The 16,752-nt window shown below is 45.5% G+C and overlaps 1 protein-coding gene across 1 annotated transcript in view; it reads left to right on the top strand.

Moving 5' to 3' along the window:
- Nucleotides 1-1,432: 1,432 nt before the first annotated feature.
- Nucleotides 1,433-16,752, top strand: part of MOB1B (MOB kinase activator 1B) — a 38,941-nt gene continuing 23,621 nt past the window's right edge. The window contains exon 1 of the mRNA XM_084286573.1: nucleotides 1,433-1,526. Coding sequence (XP_084142699.1) covers nucleotides 1,513-1,526 — 14 coding nt within the window. The 5' untranslated portion in view covers nucleotides 1,433-1,512. The remainder of the gene's footprint in view (nucleotides 1,527-16,752) is intronic.

Below are 16,752 nucleotides of genomic sequence, written 5' to 3'. Positions count from 1 at the left end.
CCCTTGTAAGATTTGAATATAAGGTTTTACTTTAAAGCATGCTGGATGCTGCTTTGTTTCCTCTGGAGCTTATAGAGCAACCGAGACAAGCCAGGACCAAAGAGCATCATTCCTGTTTTGGGAGAGGGGGTGGAGTCCCAGACCCCAAAAACACAGCCTGCAGCTGTCATCTGGTGTCAAATGAGCTGTGGGCTGTCTTTTGCAATGTGCTGTGCTCCCTTGGATTGCATTTGGTGGAACAATGCCAGCCAAGATGCAGTTGCATTTATTCTGAAAGCGTCTCATACTGGAATGATACTGTGACAGTGCTGTAGGTGAAATATCTGTGTATGGGAGGACGTGTGGGTTTTAACCCACACCTGTGCAGGGTGAGGCAGTTCAGGGCAGAGGCTGGGTGAAGGCGGTGTTGATGACCTGCTAAGAGTTTAAAGGCAGGACTGGATTTTATTTATTTTTTACCTCAGGAGTTTGCAGCTGCCCATATCTTCAGTTTTGAGGTGTGTCATTCCTTAGCTGATTGCTGGCCCCAGCCAGCTTAGTTAAAGATTGTTTGAAAATCAAACAGTGATACCTCTGAAATATTGGAAGCCATTTTGATATGTTTGTTTAGTCAGGACTGTTAGTGGAGAGGGCAGAAGAAGTTAAGATCTCCCCATTCCTTTTATGACCTTGGTGGCTACTTGTGGGTTTAGGTAGCTGCACCCTTTTGTGGCAAGGTGAGGATAATGAGGGTAATGTCACTTACTGACCTTTTAGGGCAATCTGGGTAAGTAATTCTGTTGTAATGTGACACGACATGCTAATGTAAAGCAAACTGCTCTGTTCCTGCATCCCACAGGCTCACTCCACAGGATGTTGGGGAAACAATTTGGAGTAGAAAAGGGGTTCGGGCAGGCCATAGTGCTTCAGCAGTTTTCACAGATCTTCCACAGCACTTGGTAAGTAACTGCGGGGCTCTTATATACTGCCCAGAAGCTACTACCACAAGTGTGTCTCCACAAAAACCAGGGGGCTGCCCTGCTGAGGGTTCACTGACAGAAATATCAACATTTCCACTGCGCACAGGTGTGACAGGCCGCACAGATTTGTCAGGGAATGCTCGATTTCTGACACAGGACAGGGCACACGAGGCAGGGCACAGAGCAGAAAGGATTTCACTTGCCAAGGCTGTCACAACATTTATGCTGTCTGTCCGTGCCCGGTGCCATCTGGGTCCCCGGGGACTGCAGGGTGGGACAGAGCCCGGCGGGGGCCGTTGTGTGTAAGGGGAGAGGTGTGAGGGGCACTGGAGACGGGGTCGTTCCCTTGGGTTGGGGGACCCCCGAACAACCGAAAGGGGCCAGCAGCGGCGGCGGCCGGGGCCGTGAGGGGAGGCGGTGTCGCCATGTCCCCGCCCCGCGGCGCTCTCCCCGCAGCCGCCCGCCCTGCGCCGCCGCCGCCGCTGCCATTGGGAGCCGCGCCGAGCCCAGCCCAGCCCAGCCCAGCCGCCGGTCCCGCTCCGCCGCCATCGCCATGAGCTTCTTGTTGTGAGTAACCGCGGCCGGGGGGGGGTTTGGGGGCGAGGCGAGGGGCCCCTCTCCGCGCCTCCCTTCGTCCCCTGCCGCCCGCTGCCTTTGTGCCCCCCTCCCGGCGGCCGCGGGCCCCGAGGCAGCGGCAGGAAGGCGGAGGGGAAGGCTTCGTGGGGAAAACACCCATCTTCCGCTCTTTAATTTTAACCTTCCCCTCGTTATGTGTACTCCGGAGAGCGGTTCAAAGTTAATTCCGGGCTCAGGCTGCCCGGCAGGGTGGATGGCGCTAATGGGGGGGGGGAGGGGGGGGTTGTTGGCCACGGCCCTAAAAAGCTCCTCGAGGGGCGAGGGGCGCAGGAGCCGGCATCTCGTAGTTTCGCTTCGTAGACAACAACTGGCTGAACTTCGGTCCCTCCCCGTGGGGACAAAAGACGAGGTACTTGTGACAATTACCGCGAACCGGTTGAGTGACCTATTAATTAAAGAGGAGATGCGCTCTAGGGAAGGCAGGGAAAACGCAAGCGGCCGAAAAAGGAGCCCTGGCGGGGCGAAGCTCGCCCAAGGCCCTTGCCCCGCCGAGTGCCGTGCGAGCAGCGAGCGGGACTGCTGCCAAAACCTCTGGCACTGGGTACAGGCTCACATTGATCACCACCAGCTGTACCAGCAGCCTGCTTCCCGAGGAGACGCTTCACCAGTGACCGGGCTCTGCGTGGGGATGGGTAACACCACCGCCAGCTACCATCCTCTGAACCTCCGCCTGGCCTTTCTTTTTTAACCCTACTGCACCACAGCAGCTTGCCTGTAATTGCACTCACGCTGCCGTGCCCCACGAGGGATTTGAAAGGCTCCTCTCAGCCGCAGGGCCGGGGCTGCGAGTAAGAGGTGGGCACAAATTGACCGTCCGCGGCTCCAGGAGCGCTGCTCCTAATGAGAAGCCCAGCTGTCCCCCTCCGTCATCGTTCTCAGCTGCTGCAATGGGGAAGGGGGACAGGGTTTCTCGGCCGACGGTGTCCTGGGAGTCTGGTTTGCAAATTAGGCAGCCTCACGCTCCGTGGCATTTGGCTAACTGGTAACGGAAAAGCGTGAAACCCTCCACCCTCTGTCACAGGCAATAATGAGATTTTTGTTGCTTTTTCCAGACCCTTCTGAAACCTAGGAAAGCAAACCTTCCCCCCGCTCACCCCCGCCTCCATTGTTTCCAGTAGTCCTGCTGGTTGAAAAATAGAAATGGAAACTGAAGTTGTCGCATGGCAAAGCGAGAAATGCTGGCAAAGCTGTCACAGCTGTTGTTGGCAGAGCGTGGTCAACGACACCTCATTTGCTCATCTGCAGTTTAGAAATGGATTTTTACAAAACAATTTCCTGAGATGCCCAGTAGGCCTCAGGGAGACCAGGAAGGCTGTGTGTGTTACTTGCAAGTACTGATTATTTTTCTTAGTATCCAGAAAGTCAGCATCACCTTTTTTCCAACTTCGTGTTATCTTGATAGAGCTATTTGGTGATAGCAGTCGGACATCTTTACACTTGTACTGATGTAGTAGTTCAAACTTTTATTTTGTGTTGCAAAACCCTCACATTTTCATAGTACTTTTAAAACAGATTTTCAGAGTGTTTTTTTTCTCCCCCTTTTTCACCACAGGTTTCCTTGGTCTGGAGGTAACAAAGTTGTATTTTGTGTGGTCCTGTTCTCTTTTTGTGAACAGGCTCGCGATTTTGAACGCGCAGTAGAAGTGCAGCAGCTCAGGGCTGTCAGTGTTTAGAAACACTTTCTGAATGACGATGAACCTGTCACACAGGTTTATCATCAGCCACTTGGCTGCAGTTTGTCAGCTTGACACTCGAGTACGGTATCAAAAGCCACGTTCTGCTCGCAGACTTTGTTTGCTGTCAAATAGCAGGGTGATTGTGCTTGGATAACACAGGGTGCTTGGGGCCCCCCTCGCAAGCCGGTTGCACGGTCCTTGTCCACTGACGAATCCGTTGCTATTCTTCTCTGTTGCTAGGGCCAGTGACATATAAAGCTACATGGGGAGAAAAATCAAGGGAAACCATTGTCTTCTCTTGTTATGGATAACATTATAAAAAGGGTGTCTTTTGAGACGAGTCACTGAATTAATACAACTTGGTTTTGACAGCAATTGTTATTCTCAGTGTCACCATCTTCTCTTTCTGATCAGTTTCTTCCTTTCTGAAAACACTTCCTATAGACTTCTGCAATGGTTAATAGGTGATCCCATTAAAAAATAAATGATTTTAAAAAGGGAATTGAACTAGAAAATATATCTAGTTCCAAAAAAATTCAACTTGACAAGTTCTTTCTAAAAGAACTTACAGCTTAGTTGCAGGTACTGTAGCTTACATCTCCATGAAAAAAAAAAAATAAAGATAGTTCTGGTAGGCGTGCCATATGGTAACACGCTGGTGTTATCCTACGCTGGCAAAACTTATGTAAAAAAGCAGCTAGATAAAAGTAATTTATTTTTAAAAGGAAGGTTTTTTTTTTTTTTTTATTGGTGTTATGAAACCCTATTTTTTTATTGATTTTTTAATAAAAGCTGTCTGCATAGTCTGTAAATCCCTCTCAGAAAATTCCAATGTATGGTGTTCCAGGAGTTTCTTAATACTGGATTTGTCTAAGCAGTCATAAGTGGTGAGACCTTGGCAGAGTAAGAGCTGATGGAAACGCCACGTAATGGTGGGGATGAGTAGCCCTTGTTTGAGGGGGGAATTGGTTTATGAATCAAAATGAAGTTAACTTGTAAACCAAAGAGGGGAAAGATGTGCTCTTTGCTACCTAACGCGGTATGGTAGAGCCTCTAGCAGTTTGTTCTGTGTGGGGGTTGTTGTGGTGTGCTTTTTGGTTGTTTTTTTTTTTTTTTTTTTTTTTTTTTTGAAGTCAGAGTTTCTGTGTGTCTGAATCTGTGGGGAAGGTGCAGTGGGACATTCCTCTTTCCCTTACGTCTCTTGTGGAACAGCATCAAAATCAGAGCTGGTGGTTTTGTTTCCAGATTTAAGAGTGTTATGGGCCTCCCGAATTCCCTGCCTGCTCCTGCTCTTGAACATCGTGGCTATTTCTTTCTCCTTTAGCTTTCCTCGATGCTCAATTGCTGCTACTTAACCTGTTGGAAAAGCTGTTTAAAGTGGGCAGAGTTCCTCAGCTTACTCTAGTCCAACAGAGCAGCTGAGCGCTTCGTGAGTGCTCCTTCTGTAATTAAAAGCTGGAGATGTGTTTCTCTCCTCTCGAGCAAGGACTCCCACAGCAGACTGTTAGGCACTTCTGAACGGGGATTTCACTCACTGAAAATCAATGTGTAGGCATTCACAGACCATTAGAAACGGCACGCGTGCTTGTCCAACGTCAGATGATTTTGTTCTCTTTATTTTAAAATACAGGTTTTACAGGAGAGAGCCTGCAAAGAACCTGTTCTTTGCTTTGACTAGTGTAATACTGCTGTGCCGGCTGGGTTCCTAGAGAAGAGATCAGGGTAAAGGCTTTGGGAACATGAATATGTTGCCTTACCACAAAATTGATGCATTCAATTCTTTTATTTTTTTTTTTGAAGAGTACTGGGAATGAAAGGTTTCAGCTTGCCTATGAGTAAATCAGAGAGGGGATTGCAAAACGTATTGCCAAGTTTTTAAAGATTTATTTATTTTTGTTAGGCCTTAATAACTGTAATTTTGAGTTTTGAGGAACCCAGAAGGATTCTTTAGAGGTAGAGTTCATATGGATCCAGCTGTGACCCTGAACTACACAGGAAGTAGTTTTTCTACTTTTCTTTTTTTTCCCCTCTTTTTTTTTAGCTGCTTATATTTTTCACTGAATAAACTGGCTGTTGAAATCCACACTCTCATCTGAAGTTGGTGTGTCATGTTGTTCAAGCACATCGTTCCAATTGCAGTGTTAACTCTGTGTTTAATTCCTGTTTTGAAAGGCTTGCTGTCAAGAGATTTGCCCCTTGGCTGGCAGCTCGTCGCTTTTAAGGAAGGGAGAACCAAAGAACAGCAAGCTTCCAGAAACCATGGTGATGAATGCAGCATTACAGCTCACACGGAAGTGTCCGTGTTCCCCTTGCACTACCTGTAGTACAAGTCATTTTCCAATTCTCAGACCGCTGAAAAACACTACTTAAAGTGCGCTCCCCTCCTCGCTTGTCTTTGCCAAAGACCATAAAACAGTTTGTTAGCGTGCAGTGTGCTGATGCACTTGTCATCCTTCTTACGAGCTGGTTGAGGAAGCTAAACAGCAGAAAACTACGAATTCCTTTTTGGCAGGATTAGTTTTTTGCTAATTTAGCTACTGGGGGTGATGGTGTAGCGAGACTAGGGGATGGTGCTGGAGTAGTGGAAGCAGCAGGAGTGTGTGGACATGGCAAAAGCCAGGGAGGAGGATTCTTTCTTTTCCATGCAAACTTGCAGTTGAATTAGCTTGGGTGTCTGATCAGACCTCAGATTTAATCCGGCTCTGTGTGCATTGCTGCCTTCTGAGACAGTTGAGTCCTTGCTGTTCCCTGGTCACCGATTTTGTTCTTTCTGGATGAGTTTGGTGAAATGTCTGCTTGTCACAGTAACCTAACGTAAGCTTCTTAAAAGCAGCTGACCAAATTTGCATACCATGAAACGCAAATGAATTGGAGCCAGCAGTGCTGGAGTGCTGCTGCCTTATCGGTAAGGGCGGCGGTAGGGGACTGCAGAGCTCAGTTTACGCAGGCACTGGCTTCGTGTCGGAAAGAATGAGTCTGCCTCTGAGTAACAGAGCTGGGCAGACCCCACTCAGCCTGCAAGGTGCTTGGAATTGGGCTTGAAAAGAAGGCTTTCCACTAATAGGCTATTTTGGGGCACACCTTGTTGGTGAAGTGAAGGATTGAAGCTTGCAGATGTTCTCGGGTGCTTCTCTCTCCACATGGAAGCCTCAGTTTAAAGTGAAGAAACAAACACGCCAAGAGTGGCTTTGTTCAGTGTGAAAGTTGTGTGTACTGCATGGCAGTGGATGTCCGGTCTTAATTGCTTCCTAATTGTTTGTTTTTATGCCACAATTGCTTTCCCTTGTTTGTTCTTCTCTCTTTGTGTTTGCAATGTAAGTGGAGCTATGCAATTAGCTGTTTACATTTGTCAGATGAGAAGGGTGGTGGAACAAGGATCGCTTTTAGGGGAGGATTTGAGCAGGTGTGACGTAGCTTGGCTTTTAATCTGAATTTAGGATCTCATCGTGGCAACAGGGAACTGTGGTAAGGACAGCCCAGGGGTCCCGCTTACAACTTAGGGTGTGTGTGTCCTGCAAGATACGTCTTTTTTGATTGAAAAAGGATGAAATAAGAGAAGCATTGGGTTTGAGAGTCACAAGCGTGATAACATCATGCCCAAGGCTGGCAGAGTGAAGCTGCTTGTTTGGCTTAGAGAAGTAAATTGCTGCATTTAATTATGCCACCTTAAGTCTTACGTAGTGAGCAGTAACAGATTCTGCTGCCAAAGCTATCAATAAGCCTTTGACCCACAGATCAACTTAAACCACAGAATATGCTTTGAAGTGCTTCTAGCATTTGTAAACTAAGCCATTTCGTATTAAAATCGAGGCACAGTGAACTTGCTGTTTGGTTTTTGTCTTTTTCAAATGTGCAGAGAGGGAGGTTGTGGGCTGTCTGTATTGAAATGCTGTAGAATCTGGTTTTGGCTATAGCCAAATATAACTTAATTACTTTTCACAGATTTTTTTTTTTAATTCCTCTAGTCTTTAAATGTAATGAGGTGGGACTATAAGGGTCCAGTGCTTTGTCATATCTGTGCGTGTTGCTTTTTTAACCGTGGCATTTCCTTCCCTTCCACTTCCATAGCACTTCTGTGGCACTGTCTGTCTGTCATTCTTGTAACTTCACCGGCTGCACACATGCCAGAATCACCGAAGAGAAGTTGCAGAGGACGTATTTGCAGCCATGTGAGCTGCTGTGCTTTAGGAAGGTTGACATAGGTGAATGATGACAAAAGTGGGAGGAAAAACTGGAAAAGTCCTTTTTAAAAGTGTCTCTGTGGGACAACTATGGACAAGAAAATTGCTGTTCTTGGAGCATGCAGCGGGAACTCTTTCAGAGAAAGAGATCTGTTCTGTTTTCCTCTTCTGGGATGAAACACACCAAATGTTAAAATTGAGCAGGGTGCTAGAGAATTCCCTACAGAGCTGTCATGCATTGTGACTAGGTTATCTGAATCCATGTGTGCGCAGCCTTGTTGGATCAGTTTGAAGCAGGTGGTAAAGAAATAACCACAAAGTTACGCAGCTTTGTGCACTGTAGCAAAATGCTTTGTGCGTCTCAGAAGTGTTCTTTTGTATTCAGGTCGTGGCTTCTCATTTCTAATAAATAGGCTGAGTCAGCAGACACCACATTCATGCGTACGAGATGGTAATTTTGTGTTAATAAATAGGCAGCTCCCCACAGTGAATTCACGAAGGTGAAAGCAGTTTATCCTTGCAAATATATTTTTGAAACATTGAAAAGCGGTGAATTGCTGATGACTTGGAAGTGAATTCATTCAGTCTTCACTGGATTTTTTTCACTTTTTCTTCCGATAAGGTGCACCTTCTTGGTCCTCTTAGGCCCTTCAAATCACTGACTTATGTTGCACGGCTTTAACTTGCAGATTTAAGGGGACTTTCTCCCTGCCTCCTCCAGCTCACAGCTGTTCCTCGGCGGGAATCCATTCCTTTTGTTATTCTTACATACCTCCTGTGATCCTTGCCATGTTTCAGTTTAGTTTTATTTGAAGCTTGCTCCCTTCCCACCTTCTTGTTTTGCTTGCCTATCATTGCATATTATCTTTTCATTTGGTAGCTTGCCTTCAGAGTTAATTACTTGTGTCCTAGGGATATGAGCACTGCTGACGTACAAAATCTTTCTCCCTTCTTCAGTGAAGAAGAACGTGTTGCAGACTAGAACTGGGAACGCCTGAATTTGCTGTCTGCATCGCAAGTTGAATTCCTTTCTTTATGGCAGAGAGAATAAATGATTTTAATTAAGCTTTGGTAAATTCCTCTTTTGCTAAAAAGTGAGACATCTGACTTCTGATAGAAAAACAGTTTGAATCCAGATAATGATCAAGTGGGCTTTCCATTTTGACCTTAATGAAGTGACCCACTATGTGGTAGCTGATATTTTTATTGCGTTTTTACCAGCTCCAGTGGTACAGTCCTGGTTTCACTTGAATGGAGCAATTGTTTTAGGGACTTGCTGAGTGCTCTAGATCCAGGGATCAAAATGGCATTACAGTGTCTTTTACATGTCATACAACAGAACTTTTTTTTTTTTCCTAATGCTGAAGTGTAACGTACAAGCTAACTTTCACCAAAAAAAAATAATCTTGAAGTTACTTTTGTATAAAAGTTGGTTTATTTCTCTCTCTCTTTTTTTTTTTTCCTTTAAATTCAAGTGCTGTTACTAATTGTTGTGGTTGACAGCTCTTAAAATTTCTTGTTGCAGTGTGAGGGGAAAAGAGGAAACTCTGTATGCAGGTTCACAGGAGAACACTTAAACTGACTGTGGACTCAACTGTCAGAGGCACAAGCTGAACTAATGCCAAGAGAGGTGTTCTCATGTGGAGGTAGGAGCAATTGTTCCACCTCAGACGTTGTGGACAGGTGGATTTTCTTGTTATGGTACTTTGCAAGGCACAGGCAGCTTCTGCTGAAGGTGGTTGCACACACCACATACAAGATTGTATTAAGTACGGGGGATGTGTAAGAAATACTTGGTGATGAGATAATGCAGTGTATTTTTGGAAAGCTGGTAGATTATTCATTACTGCCTCCTGTCCGTTTCTTCCTGTTGTTCTCTGTTATTTCTTGTCTCTCTTGTTCTGGTACTTCCTGAATCCAGACCCCATTTTACCAATTAATCAATTTAGAAATGTAACCTTAGGTATATGCTCTGAGGTTTCTGCTAGGAAATTGACAGCTATTTTTTATTCACTGTAGTTGTATCATCAGCCTGTTCAGCTTGGGGGTTAAAATAAAACCCAGCCTTTTAAGAAGTGCTGAAGTGATTCCTTTTCCATTAAAATTCAGTTAAGTTTCTCCTTTTTTCTTGCTGCCTTTTTCCTAAACACATTACCAGATTACTCTTTTTACTGAGTTTAAAAGGACTGGAGACTTTCCTTTTAAACTAAACAGTTGTTAGTCATTTTTTTTTCTTGGATGCCCTGCTGTGCTTTCGTAGGTTGTATGACTAGATCTGCTTTAGTCATTCATAAAGCATTGGTTTTCAAAAGCACTGATCAGCATTTTGGGAAACCATCCATGTTCTGAGGCGTGCTCTTCAAGCACTATATTTGGTGTATAAGTCAGGATCTAATTTGATATTAGAGCCAACTTTTATTGCTGTAATTCATCATCCTCAACAGCGTGTAGATTGCCTTCTGAAAAGCTGTGCTTGCTACCTTCTTAGATGTATTTAAAGGGTGTGACTGTTGGCAGCAGATGCAGTTTAGGATGGGATGCAGAGGGCATTGGTAACGTAAAGGCATACAGAGAATTGAGCTAAATATAAAGAAATCTCTGTAGCAGAATAGTTTGCCATGCAAAGTAGCTTATTCCTTTGGTATGGGGCACTTTGGTCCTTGTTCTGTGAAATTGCCAGAGTGCTGCAGTAAAGAAATCACAGATGGGGAAATGCTGTTAATCACAAGCTTCATTAATTGTCTCCTCAACCTCCTTTCCTTGTCTCCTGCTCCACAGTCTGGATGCTGCTGCTGGACAGTGAGGCTGCCTGAAGCAAGCTGGAGCTCTCCAGACCACTTCATGATGTTTTCAGTCACATGTTGAAAGATCTAGAACTCCTTCACACCTACTTACATGGTTTAGTAAACCGTCTTTCTTTATGAGCGTTCCAGTGTTCCAGTAGCTTTTCCTTAAACACAATCAGTTGAGTTACAAAATGAAATAACTTACTCATAGATTTATCATTCCTTAGGAATTTCCTCGGTTGTGTCTTCTGTAACGGTACCGTCTAGTTTACATTTCTGATCATTCATGGGCGCTCACATTCTGTGGTTGATTTGTTTCTCTCTCCTGTTGGTATTCACTTTGGCTGCCAGGGCAGGACTTCAGCATTGCTGCTTCCCTCAAGACAAAAAAATAATAAAAAAATTTGTTCCGTTCCCTTGTGCTCCGCATGACGTTCAAGTTCCTCATTCTGCTTTTTATGTTTCCATGCGTCTGCGTAACATGTGCAGGATCGTTCTCACTCCCACAGCTGTTACCAAGCATCTTCCCTCTGTCTAATTGATTTTCTTCGGAGCATAACATTTTCTTGGAAACAGCCGAGTGACGGGTTCTAAGAGCTTCTCTAAAACCAGCAAACGTTCTGCCTGCATTTGCTCTCTGGTCTTTGCCTTCACCATGCCCAATGTACAGAGAGAAGTGCTCTGAGATGGTTCAGGTGGCAGACTTCTCCGGGTGGAGTCCTCCTGCAGGTGTCAGTGCTCTGGAGCAGGGTGGCATTAGGATTTGTTAACACGATGTATTATAAGATGTATTATAATCTGTCGCAGGCACCTGGCTCTCAATTCTGAATTTGCTTGCCACTGGGCAGGACTGCACCCTCTGTGGCTTTATTCCCATGCAGCAGTCCTTGCTGCAGGCTATGTACGTACAGCATCCTTTTAGCAGCCTTTCAGCCTCTTGCAGTAATCTGCCATTTACAGCTTTATCGAATCCTCTTTCTTCAAAGGAAAACGCGCCCCGTACATTCATGTACAGTAGAAATAAGTGTTCGGATGGCTTTTTAGTGCTGGGTTTTATGTATGGGAAAGGGTTGGGTTTACAAAAGAAGTGTAGCTCTTCTGTCTGCTGAATGATTTATTAGGCACGTTCATTCAGAAAGCTGAGGGTTGAACCTTCGTGGAAACTCAACTTTGAAGCATAACTGGGTGAAGTTGTGACTTTTGTTTGAATTCACGCTGTGCCCTCCCTTTTAAGCGAGCTAATGCTAATTGACAGAAATAAGGATTTCCTGGGAAAAGAGGGGAACATTAGTAGGAGAAAAAAAGCGCTATTTAGTTTGCAGAGAGCTCAATTAGTGACTGAAATGATAAAGATACTGAGCAGTCCTTGGGGGAAAAAAAAGAAGTAGCTGGGGAGGAGGGAATACTTCATGTTTGCCTCTTTCAAAGTTGCTTGTTCTTTTAAAGGAGTACGTGAATATTAGGATATTAGAATATGTAGAAATAAATCTGGTTTTGGTTTTGCCCTACAATTCCAGGATACGTTGTGTGTGTGTGTGTGTACATACACTGTAAATGCCCACATTCAAATAGTAAAGGAAACTGGATCTAACTGGAAGAACCCAAGAAAACAGCCCACTCTTCAGCTTTCTTTGAAATCCAACTTCGGTGTGCCCTACAACAAACTCCGCGAGTGACGACAGCGTTGTGTTTGTGTCGAGGCAGGCAGTGGATGCCAGGAACATGCAGCAAAACGTTCTGGATGATCTCGGTTCCTTCTTGCAGCAGGTTTTGGAATGTTTGACAGAGGAGGATGTGTGGAGATCCTCGGGTCTCTTGCTGCTACTGCAGAAATCTCTGCTTGTAGCCCTGGTTAAAGGTTTTGGGTGTTTTGCATGATGTGCTTTTTCTTTCTCCTGTAAACCAGTGATCAAGTGACTGTTTTTCTGTCTAGCCATAAAGAAAATTTCAGTGATGATAGCAGCTCGTGGTAGATTTCTAATCATAAAATACATGGGATGTCTTTTTATTACAGTGATCTTAAAATTACCAATGTTGCCATGGCTTTGAGGGGAGAAAAACGAGGGCAGAAGACTCTTGGGAGGCTGCAATTTTTTATACCATGCACATACGTGTATTTCAATTGCTCTGCTGTCTTCATGTCAGCGTGCCTGTCCCCGCGAGTCGAAAGGACACACGTGGCTGAATATGTACTGCTTTTTTCCCCTCCAAGTTTCTCTCCAGTGGATTCTCTTCCATTCTCCTTCTTGCCTCTGTGCCCTGTCCCTCTCCTTGCTTTGCCCAGCACTGCTGTCGGTCCTGCAGAGGACAAGGCTTTCGAAGTTGAGTCACATCCGCAACTGTTGGCTGCTCTGGGAGTGAGTTTGTGTCTTTGAGTGCGCACACAGAGCTCCAGTAGTATCCAGTGAGCGCAACTCTGGCTTGCTTTGTTTATTTTGAGGGTTTTCCAGGAGATGAAAGCGTATTAAATGACCATGCTGTAAGTCAGACAAGGGAATTTATTTCGTGTGCAAGCATAGCAAACAGATGATGACTTCTGGTTACGGGATGGTGTTCTGGATGCTTGCCTCTTCCTTGCGTTAGGAATTGTGCTTACTTCGGAGAAAGGCTGCATCCCGTGGGGTGAAGAGCTGGAACACCAGTGCCACCTACACGGGTGGGGTTGCAACAGACTCCAGAGTTGTAGCACAACGCCTCCCCTTCGCTCATCCTGAGGACCAGAGGCAGAGAGATGCAGAGACTGCCTCGCTCAGGAAACTGTCCACGGCCACCGAACACCTCGGGGGATTTGGCACCAATGTGTTGCTGCAGGGCACGCAGGTTTCTGAGGGCAGAACAAAATGCCAGCCTCACGGGGCCTGTCCCCTGCCCCCAGGTACCCCACTGAGCCTCTGCCTCCCAGAGGGCTGCCTAGAAGTAATGGCAAGAGCTTGTCTTCAGCCCTGTTCTGATGCAACAGCATCCAACTTAGGCTGGATGAACCCTGGATTTGCTTGATTTCACTGCCTGAAATGTGTATGCATAGAAATGGGAAAAAAAAAAGTGGTTTAAAAATGTGGAAGTGTACATGTTATGACAGCTTGCAACACTGGGTGTTGATGGTTGGGACAAGCAAAAGCAAAAACATTCCTCAAGGCTACCCGAAGTAACTTTTTTCTTGCTGGATGTGAATCATCTGATAAACTTCTTTTAACATGTAGAGTCTTGCATATTGTGTGTTTTAAGAACCCCTGATAAGATTATGACATTTTAATCTGCCTCTTCTCGTAGCATCCTGTGTGAAACACTAATCTACGAAGACAGTTAATTTTCCAAGAAGGGGAAGCCAGATTTTTGTTCTCAATCTCTATCCATTAACAGGATAGAGAGAGATTTAAAACTTCCTTGCAATACCTATTTCACAGTCAGAAAGCAGTATTTTCTCCTTTGGTAGAAGGAGTTATAAAAACCAGTGGTCATTATAGCCCTTGGAGAACATGATCAGGTTGAAAAGCATGCGGGAAGCTCAACTTACTCCAAGTTGTAGCAAAGATAGCAGGTAGGATGGGGAAGGACCGATATTAGTACTTCACTGAAGGAATGGGGTGCGGGATTTTCTCTGGCTTTATATTTACCCCATTTCCAGCCATCTGAAGAAGTGTTTCTTTTAGGAATAACCCGTGTTGTTTTGCAAGCCTTGCCAATTCCACGTGCTGGAAAATGAGTTTTAAATCCCCCAGGTCTGCGCTGGATTATTTTTAGAGGAGGAAACTTTCAGATGCATGTTTGCTGGTGGCTTTTTTTAAGCGTGGCTTTCAGCGCTTAAAGAAATGGTGTTTGAAACTAAACTTCTTCCTTCCTTTCCCTTCCAGAAGGCCCCTTGCCTTTGTGTTTCCTAACTGTTAACCTTGGCTTGGTGTGTTTTGTTTTTGGGATCTCCTTGCCTGCGCGTCACCGGGAGGTGGGAACAAAGCCCCACACCTGCAGGGTGAAGCCTGTGGAAGGAAAGCTGCGCTCAGGAAGCAGTCCTGTTCCGGAGCGAGCAGGAGCACCTCGGGGAACGTGGCAGGGTGGTTTTGCACAGCAAGGCTCCGAGCCCAGCTGGTGCCTTAGCAGAGCTGGGAACTTATTCCTGAAGGTGCTCCACAGAGCTTCTCGACCTACAGTTTCCTACAGCAGAGTGTATAAGTATTAAAAACCACGTCTTGTACCTGGAGGAACGACCCTGTGTCTGTGAAATTGTTACCTGATTCTTCCTTTTAAAACAAAGAAACAAAACCAGCAACAAATCTCTGGGCTTGGAATTGCTTTCTAAGCCCTGCCTTGCATTTTGGGAGAGCAGGTGTGTTGCGCGAGGAGCTGGCAGCTCTTAACTCTTGCCCAGACGGGCTGCTTCGATTTCCTGAGTGATCTCGGTGGAGTTTGTGTTTCCATGCAAGGGAAGGGAATTATGCTACGTACAGCTTCATGTTTAGGAAAGTTATTTTTGTTAGGCGGCAGCGCTCTCGAGAAGCGTGTTGCTTTTCTTAGTGCTCAGAATAATACAGCGATGGCGGCTGAAGAATTTACACAAAGGGACATTTTTCTGGGTGAGAGCTAGCAGCTTGTGCGCTTCCAGTCTCTGCTGGCTTTTAGCTCTTCCACGGCATTGAATGACCTCCCAGTCCCAATTAGGGTTGAGTTGGGACTCAGTACTGCACTGTCTTGGAGCACTTCCAGCTCCACGTCTCATTTCAAGCCATTAACCTGCTCTTATCAAGGGGTCTCACAGTTGTCTTCATGGAAAGTAGTGTCAGGTGAGAGAACAGCATTTCCAGCTGCCTGCAGCTCTTGCAGAGCTGGCCTCTGAAGTTTCTCATCCTGCCCCAGAGCCCAGCAGAAACGCTCACGGCACACACAGCCTCTGGCCACGGGACTGAAGCTCCCTCGCTGTCTTTCTCGGTCGTAGGCTGGTGGTTGTTTTATCTGCCTTTAGACCTGCTGGAACATCAAAGGGGTGTGAGGTTGTGAAATATTTGCTTCCTGAATTCTGATGGTGGGTTTGATACCTCCAAACAAGTGAACGATGAGATGGGCTTATTTTAATGAGTGGAATCAGACTGGAAAATAATTGACTTTTTGGTATCGTAAAAGCCGAAGAAAGTAATGCCTGGCTCGCACACCTTCTGTCTTCAGAACAGAAATGTTGTGACTACTCAGTTTTATAAATAGAAATGCTCAAGTTACATCTTGTCAGTGCAGATTTTGAGCATGTATGATTTAATTTACCTGCTCTCCTTCTGCTGCTGTGATTGTCACTGAGAATGAGCTTCTACATGCTGAAGCTATTGATTTGCTTTCCAAAAAGCAGCTTAAGCTTTTATTTTAATTTCTATGTTGACATCTTGGCTATTGGGAACTAACACGCTCCTACTCTGATGTGTCTATTCTTAGCAGCATGTTACAATTGTTATTGTTTGAAGGCCTGAAATGCTTGCTTTTCTGGAATTTAGCTCTCTCCTTCCAGTGTTTCTGTGTCTTGGAGTTGAAAAGGAGGCGTGGCGGGAGAAGGGAGACAAGGAGGCACAGAAGGAAAACGTGGGGACTTCTCTGATAAATTCACTCCTTGGCCTGCGGCAGCGAGTCTCTGCCTCAGTTTCCCTATGTCTAACAAGACGCTAATGATGCCTACTTCAAAGATACTTTGTGAGGATTAATTAATGCCTGCAAAGGCCTTTGAAGATGAAGAAGCAGGATTTGAAATATGGAAAGTTTCCAAGCCCCAGGTGAATGTTCTGTGTGCTGACTTGAGTTCAGCTTTTTCTGAATCTCTCGAGCTCCTCCAAAAATTGGGAGGGGCTTACATCAGCTGGGCCCTGGTGGTGGATGCTTTTGGGAGACATGGAGTCTTGTAGCTATACATGCAACATTTAGTAACCCGGACATTCCCTAAGGAAAGAAAGTTGATATCCCCTGGATAAAACAGTCCACTGATGAGCCCTGTATGAAATGATTTAAGGTAATTGCAGCACTGTGCTCTTGAGCTGCCAGGTGGCCTGAAACAGATGGGAGGAGCAATGCTGTGTTTACTTTTTTTCTGCATAAGGATGCTAACTTTTCTGTTTGAATTCAGGTTTCCATGGAGATGCAGCAGACCTTGTAGAAATAGGTAAAAAGCTCCAGCGAAAGACTCAAGTGCACAAATCCCTTGGGTGTGAGGAGGTGTAAGCCAGGTCAGCCAGAGTGCTTCCAGCAGGACTGTGAAGGTTTAAGTGGCTCCTTTCCCCCACTTAAAAAGAAATGAACCAGGAGGTTAGGCTGGGTTTTTAACTGCTTGGATTATAAAAGATTTGCCAATGCTGTGTTTGAGGCTGGAGTGGGCTGTGAGGCAGCGTGCAAAGTGTGCTGCAAGTAGGATGCCTGAGAATTTTCTTCTGGAAGCATCATCCTGCAAACCTACGACAGGCCAGGCAGCAGGATCCACCTCATTAGAAACCCTCCCTGTCAGCAGATGGCTAGATAAAATTACAGCTTTGGAGGAAATGTTGTGTTCTTG

Source organism: Netta rufina (assembly GCF_964035555.1).
Source record: "Netta rufina genome assembly, chromosome: 4".
In the NCBI taxonomy this organism is placed as follows: Eukaryota; Metazoa; Chordata; class Aves; order Anseriformes; family Anatidae; genus Netta; species Netta rufina.
This window is presented reverse-complemented; position numbering and strand designations above follow the sequence as displayed.